The sequence below is a fragment of the Polistes dominula genome, unplaced genomic scaffold, assembly GCF_049000335.1.
Source record: "Polistes dominula isolate Pdom_NZ unplaced genomic scaffold, Pdom_raw_medaka contig_25, whole genome shotgun sequence".
In the NCBI taxonomy this organism is placed as follows: domain Eukaryota; kingdom Metazoa; phylum Arthropoda; class Insecta; order Hymenoptera; family Vespidae; genus Polistes; species Polistes dominula.
Window position 1 is genome coordinate 2,307,765 of NW_028301094.1, and position 17,080 is coordinate 2,324,844.

Here is a 17,080-nt window from a genome sequence, read left to right on the forward strand (position 1 = left end):
TTAAATAATTAAATAAAATAAATAGTTTAGTAATATTAAATACTTATAATATATATATTATAAATTATAAAATTATATGCTATATATTTTATAAAATTTTATATATATAATATAATATTATTATATATTATAATAAAATTTGTTATATTATTAAATTATATTATTAAATTATATTAAATAAATATATTATAATTAAATAAAATAAATATATAAAAATATATAATATAATAAAAAATATAATAAAATATTATATTATATATTATGTTATAATAAAATTAATTATATATTATTATAATCAAAATTATATATATATTATATATATATATATATAAAATACTTATATATAATTTAATAAACATATACCAAAAAACAAACTTAAATACATTGCATTTCAATCTATCGTCAAAATGGGCACAAACCTTCCGGACAACCCAATATTTTAAAAAAAATAAAAAAATAATTCTATCAATTAAAAACAAAATATATAAATTAGAACCTGATGATAATTGACAAAACTAGAATCATGTTTCTAATAACTAAACACACTCTCAACTATGATATTTGCATTCATTCTCATTTACGTTCAAATTTCTATATACACCACGTATATGCGTGAGTGTATGTGGAAATGGCGCACGCGCATTATTGATAACATATATATATGTATACACACTTGTAAAACAAGTGCACACACGTATATATATACAAATTCACACTATCGACGAATAGGACGACGAATGGGTTTCCTTTACCTTAGCCAAGCGGCCTACTGCACGTGTTCCGATTCGCTCTGCCAAGGTGAATGACGAACGAACGTACGATGAATTATCGGACTTCAAGCTAGCCGCCATTTCTTCGCTTTGTTAAAACATTCCCCACCTCCTTCTCCTCCTCCCCCACCTTTTATTCTCCCACTCGTGTACTCTTTCGATACTGGGTCACACATTACATGATCGCGTACGTTCCATTTTCTGAACCAATTTTTTTTTTCACCCATTTTGTCGATATTTTCAATTTATCATACCGAAATGTGCTATATATATATATATATATATATATATATAGATATACATCCTGATTAAAAATGTATGAATGAACATAAAAGGAAAAGGAATGAATTTCGATAATATATATATATATATATATTTTTTTTTTTGTCAAAATTGTTAGGAATATTTTTTCATTGAAATATTTTTGTTTTTAATAAAAAGTCATTCGAGAATAAGAAGAAAACTTAGCTCGTCAGAATTTAATACCTTCTTCTATCATGTTTCTCAAGCGTTAGCGCATGTTAAGAGCATCACCTATCCTATATATGCTTAGGATGATATATTCCAATTTTCGCTTTCGGTGTGTTCAGAAATTAGAAACTAATCCTTGAGCGATGCATCGTCGCGTTAGTAGTAGTAGTAGTAGTAGTAAACTTTTCTACGAAACTTAAATTCCAATTTAAATCTAAACTAGATTTTAGGATAGTATGAAAATTCGAATGAAGAAAGTGTTTTTCAAAATAATAATATTGTAATTAGTTTATTTACGAAAATTGATCGATTTTAACGATTGTAAACATAAGAATCACGGGTATCCATGTAAAATGTATGTAATATGATTATTTTGGTTTGTTATAGTGACTATTTATTATGAATTAAAGAATAATTGTATGAGTGCAGGGATAATACGATAGATTAAATATTAGGGTATTAAAATTGCAAGTATTTGATTCCAATGATTCCAAAATATGGGCAAAATATTTGAAATATTGTTAAATAATATTTATACATAATAATATTTCAAATATTAATGTTTTATAATTATATATATTTATTTTATAATATTAAAATTATATATATATTATATTTAGAATTTTATATATTAATTTATAATATTATATTTATATTATTATATATTAATTAATATTATATATTATATTATGTATTATAATTACATTAAAATATTATATATATTAATATTTAATATATTATATATTTTAAATATATTATTATATATAGATATTTAATAAATAATATTTTAAATATTTTAAAATAATATTTATATATAATAATATTTAAAATATTAATGTTTTATAATTATATATATTTATTTTATAATATTAAAATTATATATATATATATTATATTTAGAATTTTATATATTAATTAATATTATATATTATATTATGTATTATAATTACATTAAAATATTATATATATTAATATTTAATATATTATATATTTTAAATATATTATTATATATAGATATTTAATAAATAATATTTTAAATATTTTAAAATAATATTTATATATACTAATATTTAAAATATAATATATATATATATATATATATATATATATATATATATATATAATATTATAATTAATATATAAAATATTAAATTTTTAATTGTTTAAAAATTGATATATTATATAATTTAATAAATAAATAATATTTTTGTATTATTTAAAATATTATTACATATATTAATATTTAAAATATTTAATAAATAATATTTAAAAACAATTTAAACCAAATGACCAAATTATTATATGCCATAATTTATTTATTTACTTAATATTCGTTTCTTTTATAACATTATATCCAAATACTTCGAATTACACTGAAAAAAAATAACTAAAAAAAAAAAAAAAACTAAAACGATATCGCCAGTCTAATATACGAAGTCTAATCACCGATTACGTTTATTAAAGCAAATTATTTAAAATATGATGATGATACTCTTCGAATCATTTAGTTAGAAGAATTTCAAAGTTTAGTATTTCATTGTATTACGAATAATATTTGAAAAAAAAAAAATGATTATTTCAAATAAAACGATGGATATTAAATATTCAATGGTAATACGACATGACGAAAATTGAGATGGTTTTCTCGCATAACAAGACCTGCTGCCATTTCTATCTCTATCTCTTTCTCGGTATAGTATGCAGCTCTCTATTTTTGACTGAGCAGTTGAAAATAGCTGAGCTTAAACTTCTGCTAGACACACTCTTCTTACGCTTTTGTAAATGTATACGCATATACATATATATAACTGTGTGTGTGAATCCAAACGACGACGTAAAGGAATTGGGTCAGAATTCAACGACGAAGTGTCTTTTTCTTTCTCTCTCTCTCTCTCTCTCTCTCTCTCTCTCTCTTTCTTTTTTTCTCGAGTAAATTTTTTTATCGATTTATCGATCGAATTAATCGATCATTTACACTACATTAACTTAATTCGAAAAATCATTCAACCAAACTTAACTAAAAACTTTCCTATATCTTCAAATTAAAAACAAATTTTTTCAATTCTTCATTTACTCTTTATGTTTTATGTTTTTTTTTTTTTAACAAACATATGTGTATAAGTAACACGATACGCGTAATTTTCAAGTAAATTTCAAGCAATCGGTGACCTCGCTCGTAGCTATCGTTTTCTACGTTCTTACGTAGTCAAGAAAATTATTTCACGGTCGGATTTTTTTTTTCAAGATGAACACGATGGATGAACGAGAATGAGAGAGAAGAGAAAAAAATTGTTAAACGAAAGAAAAACAAAAAGGAAAAAAAAAATATGTTTGGTATAAAGGTAACGATGTCACACAAAGAGCACCGTAGTAGCCGTGCTGACTGTTGAAACAGCCGTTGCACTGTCTAAATTTAAATACGAGTCTTTCTCTTTCTAATTCTCTCACTCATTCTCATTCTCTCTCTCTTTTTTTTTTCTCTCTCTCTCTCTCTCTTTCTTTCTTTCTTTCTCGTACGAACGAAGTAGTTGCATAACTTGGCATGAAATACATGCACCGGCGCAGCCCACGGAAGTCAGAACCAAGCGTAGAACACCTTTTCGAAGAGACCTCACGATTATTACCGTACCACCACAAGCCGAGAACGCGAAGTACACCGCTTTTCTATAGCTATACCTGTGCTGGACGATCGATAACGCAATACCACCCGACTGAAAAGTCAAAAGAACACCTACGCCGTCGCTCTTCACTGCCTAACGTTCAAAATAATAATCTTTTTATTTAAAAACCTCCGATTAATTATCTGCTTCTATTTATTTTGTTTAATTTATTGAGTTTACTAAGTTCGTTAATGATAACGATATAATTGTATGAAGTAATGGTTTATATATATATATATATATATATATATATATATATATATATATATATATATATTTAATGATAAATTTGTAGTTAGATAATGAACGACAAAGATTTAGTAATCAAGAATACATGTAGATAGGATTAATTGAATACGACGCCAATGAACTGATGAATTTTCAACCTGGCATGAAGTGTATATGTTAGCCTTCGAATCTATGCATAGGTGACAGAGTGCAAAAATATCGTACCAATGAAAAAGTGAACTTAGGATAATCGCACTACCTCACGCAACAGTTTTAAATGAAAAATTATCTTGAAAATTGAACGTGATTTTAAAATCGATCAAATTGATTTATGAAAAATCTTGAAGAGAACAATAATTTTCTCTTGTGCGATTATGAAATGGGTTTAAACAGTTCATGATAAATGATAAAAGAAAGTAACAAAACACCTATGAAGATTCACCTGCTGAAAGGGCGGTAACAGCAGGTCCCTCTCCTCCGCAGCGGTGACCTCGAACGTTGGCGCCGGCTGAGGTGGATAGATGTTACCCTTTCCAGGATAAGACGTGCTCCTGCGAAATTGCCTGACCGGGCTTATGCAGGAAGGATGAGCAGCAGGTCCAGGATGTCCAGGAAACGTGGGACTTGGTTTTCTTCCTTGAAGACCAGCGACAGCAGCAGCAGCAGCGGCAGCGTGAAGAGAGGAGTGCAGAGGTGGTAGATTTGGAACGGACCTACCACGACTCCAAGGAGAAAGACCTTGACTAGCGACAGCAGCGGCCGTTTGGGGTCCTCCGCCCCATTGTTGTGGTGCTTGAGGCCCACCTGACCACGCGGCATAACTTTTACTAGGTAGATAAACCCCTGGATGTGAGGTTGGTGGTGGTTGTTGTTGTTGTTGTTGATGTTGTTGTTGTTGTTGCTGCTGTTGTTGCTGCTGTTGTTGCTGTTGTTGTTGCTGCTGTTGCTGAGGTGTAGATACGGGAAGGCCGTGCCTTGTGGTTGGCGCCCCAGCGCCCACGTTACCGTGTTGTTGTGGAAAATTATGACTAGCCGTGATCGCTCGTCGAGTATTCGTTGAAACGGCCGCAGCTGTGCCGGCAAAAAAGCCGGCCGGACCTCCGGTAGGAAAATTTTGAAAAGCAGCGATCGAACCGTTCACCGGCAGATCCAAACCCGTGGTGTCGTCTGCCCAAAGACTCGGTACCCTGGCCGGATCGCTAAAACCTTGAAGGGCCGAGGTCGTGCTACACGCGATTATCTCCTTTTCCGTAGAAGAGGGCGTCGTCGATGTTATAGCAATACTCTCGACCTCAACCGCGTCCTTGGACTTCTCCTGAGGACCGCCGACGTTATCGAGGGCAGCGCTCGGCGAGAGAGGCGCCGGCTTTCCCGTGCTCTGCTTTTCGATCAGCAGGTCGTCCTGCATGGTGGACGTTGACAGGGATATGGCCGCGCTCGAACTACTACCGATCGACGATTTTGGCCCGGACAAGGTACTCGAGAAGAGACTGGTTGTGCCGAAGTCCCCCATATATCACCGGAACTCGGCCCTTTCTTCTTGTATCCTATCCTGTCCTATCCTCTCCTCACCTTCTTCCTCTTTCTCTTCCTACTACTTCCTTCCTTTATTTCTCCCACTTCTTGTAAGTAATGCACGCGATTATTTCGCGTCCAAGCTTCAATAAAAATGACTTGTCCTTCGAACCAACTCCTCGTCGTAGTCGTTGTCGTCGTCGTCGTCCTGTTGACGCCGCGGACGTCGTCAAAGCTGAACCGAGCTCGCGAGAGACGGCTATCGATCCACGCCGAGCGCGTAAAAACACCCACGAATCCCGGAAGCTGAGCGCGCTACGGCAAATCTTTCGATTCTCCTCGCCCTTGCTGCTGTATATCCTTCCTTCCTTCCTTCCTTCTTTCCTTCCGTCTTCCTTCCTTCCTTCTTTCTCTCTTAATTTTTCTCCTTAATAAAGATCACCTTGGTCTAACCTTCTTATTTCGCTACTTCCACTTTTGACGTAAAAAAACTTTAGAACCGAGAGACCGGCCGAGATCCACCGATACCACGTCGACCCGATGGCATTTCTCTGGCCTATCTCTTATCTCGTGCTAGTAGCACTCGACGATCCTCGTAACTCATAATTTTCACCAACACCAATTTTGTGTATTTTACTTTTGTTTCTTTTAATTATTCTCTCTATCTCTTACTCTTATCCTCTCTTTCTATATCGTATTATGTATTCTCTGTTTAAAATTTGACGATTGATCGCACTTATCCTCGCAATATCATCGACATAACTTCCTTTCTTCCTCTCCTCCTCGACAAACGACACCGCAAGAAAATAATCACACCGGATTAATCCTCCCCTACGTTCGGTCACTCGCGCACTTCTCTTTCGTACCTGGACGCTCTTTGAAGAGCGTCCTTGCCGTGCCGAGGAGGGATCCGCGCGAGATACACGCGGCACGATACCGTCGCCGTCTACGGTCGAACTTGGACGAGCTACTACGACGACTCCTCGTCGTTGCACACCGTCCTCCTCCTCCTCCTCCACCTCCTCTTCCTCCTCCTCTTTCTCCTCCTCTTCTTCCTCCTCCACCTTCGCCACCTCCTCTTCCTATCTAGCCCTTCCCACCCCGCCACCCCTCAGCGCGCGCTACCCCGTATCGTTTACTCGATCGATCACCGATAAGCTTCAACGATGCGAGCTACCTCGCGATGTAACACACCGCGGACACACGCAGTACACCTTTCCAATGATCACGATGACGGCTAGAATTATTTTTAACAGATTCTTTCACTCTCTCTCTCTCTTTCTTACCCTTTCTTAAAATAAAAAAAAAAAAATTAAAAACAAGGGAAAATTGTCCCTACTGCAAATCAATGAATCTGAAGATGGATAAAATAGGAAAGGTAAAGGGTGAGACAAGTTTATCTTCTCAGAACACCAAAACAGGAGTAGGAACTCTTTTTTTTTTCTTGTTATTGCCTTGTTTCTATATTTTCTTTTTACAACAAGTTAGGGACTCCTTACGAGTAACATAATTTCAATCCCATGTTTCCCAATAGTGGCAGCAAGTTGCAGCAGCAGTTTAGTGCTAACTTTCTTATTCTACGTTGTTTTTGGCCCAAGAAATTTTGGAGAGAAAAAAATAATGTTATAAAAAGACCACCACCAACAAACCTAAGTGGTCTGTTTCTGTCTCCCCTTTCTCTCTCTCTCTTTCTTTCTCATATAACTTCTCGAACTGACCAAGAAAAAAACAAGATAGCAAGAGGGTGCGTGTGCAAGAGAATCAGAGAGAAAGAGAGAGAAACAGAACTCACAAGAAGCGAACAAGAGGGCGCGCTTGTAAGAAACAAAAATACATATATATTTAGTAAGAAAGAGAGAGAGAGAGAGAGAGAGAGAGTAAAAGGAAACTAGACGGAGTGGCAAACGAAGCAATTTGACGACAGCAGCCTTGGTAGGCTGCTTGTTCAACTCTTTCTCAAACGTAACACGTCTCTCAGACGTAGTCCTAGTGACTTATTCAACACTTCATTAGATACTCCAGGCCTAACCGTAACATCGGGTTGACCATAGAGACCAACTGCTATCAAATAGAGCAGCACGTATCAAAGCTTCTTATGGTCCCGTTTAAAAGAGATTGGTTCTTCCACCTTCTCTAATAATGCGTTCACTGTATTCTCTTTTCTTGTCTTCTCACCACCGTTGTTGTTTTATCTAACGTCGTTAGAATTGTTCTCGATATTCCCTGTTTTGTTCTTGTTATGCTGATAAATTTAACTTTTACTCGCTAGCGCGTTTTCTAGCTTAGCTGCGCTTGTCTGTTTGCTTGCCTCCTGCCTGGCTGTTCAGTCGCTAGTTCAGTCTAGCTGGTGGTGGTGACAGAGGTGGGGTGCTGTTTGTGGTAGTTCTCTGATGGTGGTACTTCTTCGTTCTCTTTCTAACACATTGATGCGTCGCGCGCCGACTTCATCCACGCATGCGCTTTGAATCACATTGGCCCACCACCACCTCCTCCACCAAAAGCACCGATGTATTTAGTTGTCTCTATCTTCCTCGTGCTACCTCGTACTTGCTGTCTTCTTCTTCTTCACCCTTTCTCCCTCACTCACTCACTCACACTAATTTCTCTCTCTCTCTCTCTCTTCGTGTTCGAATTTACCTCCGCCCACGCTTCTTCACCGTCTTCTTGCTATCAACGTCGCACCGTTCGAACCAACAAGCTCTAGGAAAATTCAGGGCCGCGCAAATGAATCTTCTTTATTTTTTTTACTAATTACAGAATATCAAAAAGAAATCTATCATATGAAATATTCTATCATCTCTTATTATTTATTATAAAAATGATAATGATTTTAATTAGTTAAGGATCAGGATTTGTGGTCTTATAAATTTGAATCTAGAATTTAGTGCGCATGTATTTAAGCACCTATTACGTAGGTAAATATCATACGTACTTATAAATACACCTGTGCCGTAAAAGAGTCACGCTGATAAGATATCAACGACGCTTACTGCTGTGCGTACATGTGCGCAAAGGTAACGGTAACCTGACGGTGGAGTAAACAGACAAGAATGATGCAATAGCTACGCTCAAAAAGCGGAACGATTCGAGGATAATGTTGGAAAATGTTAAAATTGAATTGAGTTAGGTTCTACGAATTAACTCGATCAACTTGGCATGTAATTCTTCAAAGAATTATCTTTGTAACTCGAGATAAGAAGAATAATTTCTTCAAGTTTCTAGTAGCGAAGTTCTTTGATCTTTGATGACCGAATATCTCTCCTTATTATTTTTTATTACACTAAAGGAAAAAACAACTCAATGTGTTATCAAACGACGCGAGCTGATAAATAATTGTATAATTTTGAGATATCATGTCTTGAAGTGTCTCGTGTGCTCTTATTTTATATTTTTTCCTTTTTTTTAGATTTTTAATATTGACTCTAGCGTAATTTTGTATAAACAACAAATTTGAATAAGACATGTTTTTTTAATTGCGATCATAGATGCAAATTTACCCTACAAGACAAGATTTCATTGATCTTACAAACAGCTTACCATCTCTGCAACGATAAACTGCATTACCATCGGAAAAGAAAATTTTAGCGCTGCTAGCGTAAAAAATCGTAACTACGAACTGTCATTAACTGTCTTATCATTAAATTACAATTTTCTACCTTACCGATTAACAATAAGAAATAGTAATAATATATGAAGAGAATTGTTTTAAAAATGCGATGGAAAAAAAATGGAGGTTTATGGCAAATCAATTTTGATTGGCTCTTACATAAGCGCGGTAATTTATGCGCATTATTGCACGAATTTAAATGTCATTTTTTATTACATTTAACATTACAGCATATTATCTCAAAATAAATAATATTCTGTAATATTTACACACAACGTTCGTTTTTTCATTAATCAATTTTCTTTCTTTTACAAATTATATATGATTTAATATAATAAAAATAAATAAATATCATTAACCTAAAACTTATCGGTATTCTTTTGTTATTTGTAAGATATCTTTATAAAAATTATGCAAATCTTATATTTTTGTTTAATAAAAATTAACGGCAATATATAAAAATGTGTACTTTTAAAAAATTACTTGAAATTTGTATTTTTCAACCTTGAATTTCATCCAGTAAACGCAAAGATAATACGTAATAGTACAGTGCTGCCCTCATCACTCAATCGACAATTTTATACTTCATCTTTGAGTCATACGTTTTGACATTCTAGAAATTCGAGCAAGTAAAATCCAAATTAGTCTTTCTCACTTAACTGATTATAATTAAAAAATGAATAGACTTTTTGGACGTGCTAAACCAAAGGAGCCAGCTCCAAGTATTACTGATTGTATTGCTGGTGTAAGTTGTTTAAACTTATTCTCAAAAAAAAAAAAAGAGAAAACAGGTTAATGACATTATTTACTTATTGATGTTTCATACATTATTGATGGTTTTTTTAATTTTATATTTAGGTGGATAGTAGAGCAGATTCAGCTGAAAAGAAAATAGCACGACTAGATGCTGAATTAAAAAAATACAAAGATCAGATGGTGAAAATGAGAGAAGGTCCAGCAAAGAATGCTGTCAAAGCTAAAGCAATACGTGTCCTTAAACAAAGAAAAATGTATGAAGCACAAGTAGATAATTTACGTCAACAAGCATTCAATATGGAACAAGCAAATTATGCTACTCAAACATTAAAAGATACTCAAGCAACAGTGGTCGCTATGAAGGATGGTGTTAAACAAATGCAAAGAGAATTCAAAAATATTAACATAGACGACATCGAAGTATGTTCCCTCTTATTTGTAACTAATTTAATAGTTCATTATTAATTGTCTATTTCTTGTGTAGGACATACAAGATAATTTAGCTGATATGTTGGAACAAGCGGATGAAGTACAAGAAGCAATGGGTCGTAGTTATGGAATGCCAGATATTGATGACGATGAACTTGCCGCTGAATTAGATGCTCTTGGTGATGAGATTGCTTTAGATGAAGATACATCTTACTTGGATGATGCAATTAAAGCACCTAATGCTCCTGATAAGGATCCAGGTTCTAGTTCTGTCAGGAACAAGGTCATTATCTATAAGATTATATATTTATTTTTTATTTGTATTGTTATATTAATCTTTATTCATCTAATTTGTTTTCAGGATGGTGTGTTGGTGGATGAGTTTGGATTACCCCAAATTCCAGCTAGTTAATTCATTGATATTTTAAGCTTTAATGCATAAATAAGTGATAAGATAATGTTGATTATGGTCTCCAAAGGCACATAGCTTATATAATATAATATAAATATGCTTCTGCAATATTCCTAAAGGGGAAAGAAAAGAAAAAAAGTCTACGAACGAACAATTAATCAGAACACTCTCTTAATGCAATAAAACGTTTACTTTATGTTATATAGAAAATATGATTTATTATAATAATAAAAAAAAATTAAAAAAAAAAAAAACTAAAATAAAAGAAAAAACACTATTTTTATTAAAAATTATTTTATGTGTTATAATACTATATGATTAAATTAATAAATTAACTTACTATTATAATACACAATTCTTGGTTATATATCCCAATCGTTCGTTTCTTAATATAAATTTTCAAATAGTAAGCAACCGTGAAATATGTCTTTGTTTTTGATTTTGAAGCTCCATGTAATGTTCACATAAATTAGAGATCATTTCTTTGCTTTCTAAAAATTGAGAATCTTCAAATCCAGGCACTTGAGTATAATGATGAACGTGTGCCTGAAATAATGAGCATAATTATATAATACTATGTATTTTATTATTAATCATTACCTTTCGTTTATATAATTTGGTAAACTGTTCGATTAAATTCGTAAACATTGAAGAAATAGCCGAGGTGTTAAACAAGCATAATAAAGATGTTGCATGACCAGGTGGTGGAACAGAACATAAACCTATTTTCATTGAATTTTTACTCCATGACGTAAATTTAGCTTTACTTTGGAGCCTGTAAATAATAATCCATGTTATATAACATATTAATAAGTAGCATTAAATGATAATAAAATGATACCTTTCAATATTTCGCTTTATGCCAGTTACAGAAAATTGGCCTCTTCCAATAAATGCACCACTCAATATGACAGATCCTGGCTGTAGTGGATGCATTTTAGTCAACTGATTAGTCCGAGACCATGCGTTAGTAAACAGTATATCTTGAACCCTTCAATATGTTTATTCATCGTGATACACATTTGTATAATAATTCTGTAAAATGTACTTACTTCGAAGTATTTGTAACAAGAAGTTTAGGTGCTGTTAAAGCTACCGGTCTAACACTACTTAGTATATAGTGCATTCTTTTATATGGAACAAGATTTGTAGATAAATCACTTACATCTATATTTAAATTACCAGGAAATCTGGAGCCACTGTAAATAAATTTCTTTACAATCTATATATCAAAATATATATATATAACAACAAAAAATGTATTACCTAGTCAAATGAAGAAGCGTATTAACAATAATACTATTCATATCTTGAAATGGTAAACACAAAGCATTAAAATTAGCCTGATCCACATTATCTTTATTCCTTATTTGAGTTTCACAGATTTTTAAGAGTGCTTCATTTTCTGCTGGAAATACACAAGTAGCGTGTTCTATCAATTCTTTTGTCGCTAATAATGTATTGTACGGAGCTGTAATAACATCTTCCATACCTGTAGGATATATCGAAGATACATGTCTAAAAAAAAAATAAAATGTTATGACTATTAATATGATGATATTTAAAACAATATATAACATACCTATCTATATGAGGATAATTATCATTCAACATAGTTAAAGTTGCTGTTCCTAAACCGGAACCAGTTCCACCGCCAACAGAATGTAAAAGAAAAAATCCACCTAGACAATCACACATTTCAACAGATTGTCTTATAACATCTTCAATTCGATCATGATATTCTGTACCATGAGTATAATATCCTGTAGCCCTTTATAGAATTATATTCATCATTACATGATATTAATAATTAGTGTTGTATTTATCAATTTTGAATTACCAATTGTTCGCAGAGCCAGGATAATTAGTTACCGTACAAGTTTTGTTAAATAATTCACGCAACGGTCCATGTTGAAATCGTCCAACAACACTATCTTCCATGTCTATTAAAACAGCCTACAAAAATAACATACATTTTAATTTACTGTTATAATACATTTTGAAAATTTTGACAAATATAATAATAATAATAATAATACAGTACCCTAGCTCTGATTTTAGCTGCGTTCAAATCAGCTACTGTTTTAAAACATAAATTATCTGTATTTCCAGGTACATGAAAAAAACTATTAAATCCATCCCACAATGCGTCAATATTTTTAATATAATCTCGTTGTATCTTGAGAAGATCTGCTAATCCATTTCTCATTTGTATACCATATTCGTGTAATGTCAAAGGCCAGAAAGCTGATCCTATTTGATTACCACATTGACCAACTTAAATAAATATAAATGAATAATATAATAAATTATAAAATGATATTAGACATTTTTTATATTTAAATGTAAAAGAATTGTTTTTACCTTGTATTGTTATAAATTGACTCATTTTACATTCCTGAATGTTAACAATTATTTATTGTAATAGAACAACACAGCAGCAGACAGTTACAAATCATTTGTATTGTTTTGATGACTATTTTATGATTCATGATATATTCGCGCCAATTTTGATTATATGAAGCGTGAAATTGGTTAACAATCGATTTGTATTTTATATCGTTTCGAACAATCTATCGATTGTCATACCCGTTCAGCGCCAGTCTCTCGAATTTCAAATCTTTTAAATGCTCAATTCAGATTGCCGTGAATTTTTGTAAGAGAACGGTTAATACTATATTTATAAACAATTAACAAATCAATATTAAAACATAAATTATAATGAAAACGACGATTAGAATATTAACAATCATTTTTTTATTATTAACAATACAGAATTTATCAGCAAGATGTGCTGTTCCTACAGATTCAGGTTAGTTTTATATAACCTATATTACATTTTATTACATATTATTATTAACTATATTTTGTTGTTGTTATTGAATATTAACAGAATTGCAATGTACTGTTATTTATCATTTAATGTATCATTATATGTAATTTGAATAAATTCATCGTAATTATAATGTGTATTGTTAATCATTTTCTAGTATTACAATTTATTTACTTCTGTAGTTCACCACATAGAACCAGGAAAAATTATTGTAAATGATAAACCGGGCTTACAAGTGTTCTGTCATAAAGCAAAGTCGAAATATCTTTTATATATTTGGAAGACAATAACGGTAAAAGAAAATAAATTTAATTGATAATTTATCAGACAACCATATTCAATATTATCAAATAATATTACTATAAAGTAAAAACACATGTTACAGATGAATTTGGATATTAAACGAGACACGTATGATTTATATGATGGTAAAACACCTCAAGAAGTATTTGAAAAACATTCTAATAATCAAGGATTTTGGAGATTTAATTTTTTCAATACAAAAAAACAAAAATCCTTTCAATTAGATCCTTTCCAAACTACTTGCATTGGTGTTTACATTTCTGAATATGAAGGGTTACGATATACTATGAGTATGACTCAAACACGTAAGTTAGTAATATGCAAGTTTTTAGTGTAATTGTATTAAAACATATTTATTCATCATTTTGATTGTATCAATTAGGTGCGGATATATGGAAAATCTTAATGGCTGTTATTGGAATTGTATTGTTTTGGTTTGCTAAAAGACTGAGTCATAATCCATTATTTTATTACTTATGTGGCATTAGTCTTGGAGTTACAGCTTCGTGTATGATATTAATATATTTTGCTGGTAAATTATTTCCACGAGTAAGTATTAAGAAATCTTGTCTCTTTTTTTTTCCTTTTTTTTTTTTTCTAAATGTATTTTACATTAATATTAATTTGATTGATCAGGGAAAGTTTATGTACTTAATGCTTGCTACTGGTTGGACGATGAGTTTCTATGTTGCTCAAATGTTATGGGAAAACACACAGTTTATATTATTACAGTACAGAGATTACGTTATGTGGTATATTCTAATAACTTCAGTAATAAGTTTTCTTATTTGTTATCGCTTTGGACCTGTAACAAATGCTAGAACAAAACAGATCATACAGTGGTTCTTACAGGTTAAACATATATTCATATAAAAGTATACATTAATTACAAATTTGATGTTAATTAATATTTTACATATATTGTGTGTCACTTTTATACATAGGGTTTAGGTTTAATATCCATTTACTATAGCAGCTATTTCTACGAAGCATCATTTTTAAGCTGCGTAGTACTCGTTCTTCTTTATAATTTTCCAATTGCTGTGATATATAAAGGAAAAAGATATTGGTAAGCTTATTTTGTAGAAATATAATATTAATAAATTGAAGTATTAATCTTTTGATTAGATAACTCTTATCAGTTAATACAATTTTATAGTAACGGAAACAAGATTTCGAGAAAATATTCAAGTTGATTGACTTTTCAAATTTTAACCACACAATTATGTTTTAGATCAATTGGATAATATGCACTTCAATTGAAATATTTTTCTTTCGTTATTGGATTGAACAATATATACTAATATTACATAATCATATAATTATACAATACATATTTTATTATTTTATATTATTTTAATAAAGATTTATTATGCATAATTCATTATATTTTTATTATTTATCGTTATTTCTTGATTTTTTTTTTCTTTATATAAATATACAAGACTATATTTTCATATGTCTTTATTGTCTCATATTAGGAGAAATATGTTTCCCGAAAGAAGAAAGTTATTAACAGATGATCAATATCGTAAAGAGGCTATACAAGAGACTAATAAAGCTTTACAAGATTTACAACATTACTGCTGTAGTCCCGAATGTAATCCATGGAAAACAATTTTGAAATTGAAGGATCCCATAAGGTCTCTTTACATTTAATATTTATAATTATTTGTCATACATAATTGATATTAATAAATAATTTCATTTAATCAATACAATTTGAAAATACATATATATATTAATTTAATTACAGATTTGCCAAATTTATGGAAGGAGATTCACATTTGTCAGAAGAAGAATTGAAAGAACATGATGCAGAAATAACAAGAATCATCGAAGACTACGAATATACGGATGACGACGATGACGACGATGATAGTTTTTGATATAGATTGTCTTGTTTTATATTTATATAAATATCTATATATATATAAAAAGAAAAGCACAAACACGTGATCGAAGGAAGTACAAAATGGTATATTAATTTTATCGTCACAATGACAAGAAGACATTTATACAAATGAAAAAAAAATAAGCGTTCGATGAAACGAACTATAGAAGAAAAAAAAATAAGGATCAAGTAGATTATATTAAGTTACAATTCGTTTTCTTTAATTTATTTAAATAAATATTATATTAATTAATCGGGTCTAACTTTCAAGAGTGCGATCTTATCTTCTTATGTAATTATGTACTTTAGAAATTTTTGAATTGGAGTAATATCATATTTTATTTCCTTAGAAATTCTTTATTTAATTTTCTTATGCATTTACACATTTATACAATGAATGAAAATCTTTCAATCAATCCAATTATTATTTCTGAAGATTAACATTAAAATATATGTATTTACCTTCTCTTATGTGTGTTATGTTAATTGTTGTATTCTGTTAACTAGATGGTAATATAATTTTGTAAAAACAAATATTTAAAAAGAAAGAAATGAAAAATGTCGAAAATCAAAATAAGAGAGAGAAAAAAAAACAAAAAATTATTAAAAAAAAAAAAAAAAAATCACAAATTTTTCTTAATGAGAACAATAATAAAAACAGTTAATTCTATCGAACATCTCATCATCATTGATTCCACTACCCGAGTCAAACAATGCACGATAGAGATATAAAAAAGAAGCATAGTTTCTTTTTTTTTTTGGCAAGCATCTAAACGAACTCCCTTGCTTTCCCTTGGTTCTACGAACACTCTGCTTTCCAAGCAGCAATGTAGAAAGGTTTTTCTCCACGATTTGGAATGATAACGAGAATTCCCTCCAAGCGGTATGGAAGCATTGTTTACCGTATGCCGTCGACAACGAAGAAGACGTTTGGAGAAAGCATAGTACAGGAATCCCCACGGGATCGAGATTTTGAACCGTTCTTTCCTATGCTTGTCTATCTACATAGTAAGCTGTTAGAAGAAGAAAAACGGAACAGAGGAAACGCTTTGTCGTGAAGACCAGGATGTGGGTCAGTAATCATTCGGAGTCTCATTTCCTTTTTTTTTCTTCCAAAGACCCAAAACCACCCTCATACCTTTTCTTTTCTTTCTTTTTTTTTCTTCTTTTCTCAAATGTATACGACGACCACCACACGACAC

The 17,080-nt window shown here is 31.2% G+C and overlaps 4 protein-coding genes across 4 annotated transcripts in view; 2 read left to right on the forward strand and 2 right to left on the reverse strand.

Annotated features, from left to right (window-relative positions):
• Positions 1-6,653, reverse strand: part of orb2 (cytoplasmic polyadenylation element-binding protein orb2) — a 182,856-nt gene extending 176,203 nt beyond the window's left edge. Inside the window, exon 1 of the mRNA XM_089176397.1 lies at positions 4,572-6,653. Coding sequence (XP_089032523.1) covers positions 4,572-5,642 — 1,071 coding nt within the window. The 5' untranslated portion in view covers positions 5,643-6,653. The remainder of the gene's footprint in view (positions 1-4,571) is intronic.
• A 3,169-nt stretch (positions 6,654-9,822) lies between these two features.
• Positions 9,823-11,196, forward strand: Vps60 (vacuolar protein sorting 60). The gene is made up of 4 exons (XM_015315820.2): positions 9,823-9,996; positions 10,110-10,427; positions 10,492-10,719; positions 10,798-11,196. Exons 1-4 carry the CDS (start codon positions 9,928-9,930, stop codon positions 10,846-10,848), a joined length of 666 nt encoding a protein of 221 aa, XP_015171306.1. The 5' UTR covers positions 9,823-9,927; the 3' UTR covers positions 10,849-11,196.
• Positions 11,064-13,354, reverse strand: LOC107063634 (tubulin epsilon chain). Its single transcript, XM_089176407.1, has 9 exons — positions 13,213-13,354; positions 12,893-13,125; positions 12,689-12,804; positions 12,431-12,619; positions 12,115-12,366; positions 11,901-12,047; positions 11,690-11,839; positions 11,449-11,623; positions 11,064-11,394 (listed from the first exon to the last, which is right to left on the reverse strand). Exons 1-9 carry the CDS (start codon positions 13,235-13,237, stop codon positions 11,248-11,250), a joined length of 1,434 nt encoding a protein of 477 aa, XP_089032533.1. The 5' UTR covers positions 13,238-13,354; the 3' UTR covers positions 11,064-11,247.
• Positions 13,355-13,518: 164 nt separating this feature from the next.
• Nemp (Nuclear envelope integral membrane protein) lies at positions 13,519-16,553 on the forward strand. The gene is made up of 8 exons (XM_015315819.2): positions 13,519-13,660; positions 13,864-13,973; positions 14,067-14,289; positions 14,367-14,533; positions 14,621-14,836; positions 14,929-15,053; positions 15,466-15,627; positions 15,741-16,553. The coding sequence occupies exons 1-8, from the start codon at positions 13,570-13,572 to the stop codon at positions 15,871-15,873; spliced, it is 1,227 nt and encodes a 408-aa protein (XP_015171305.1). The 5' UTR covers positions 13,519-13,569; the 3' UTR covers positions 15,874-16,553.
• The last annotated feature ends 527 nt before the right edge of the window (positions 16,554-17,080 follow it).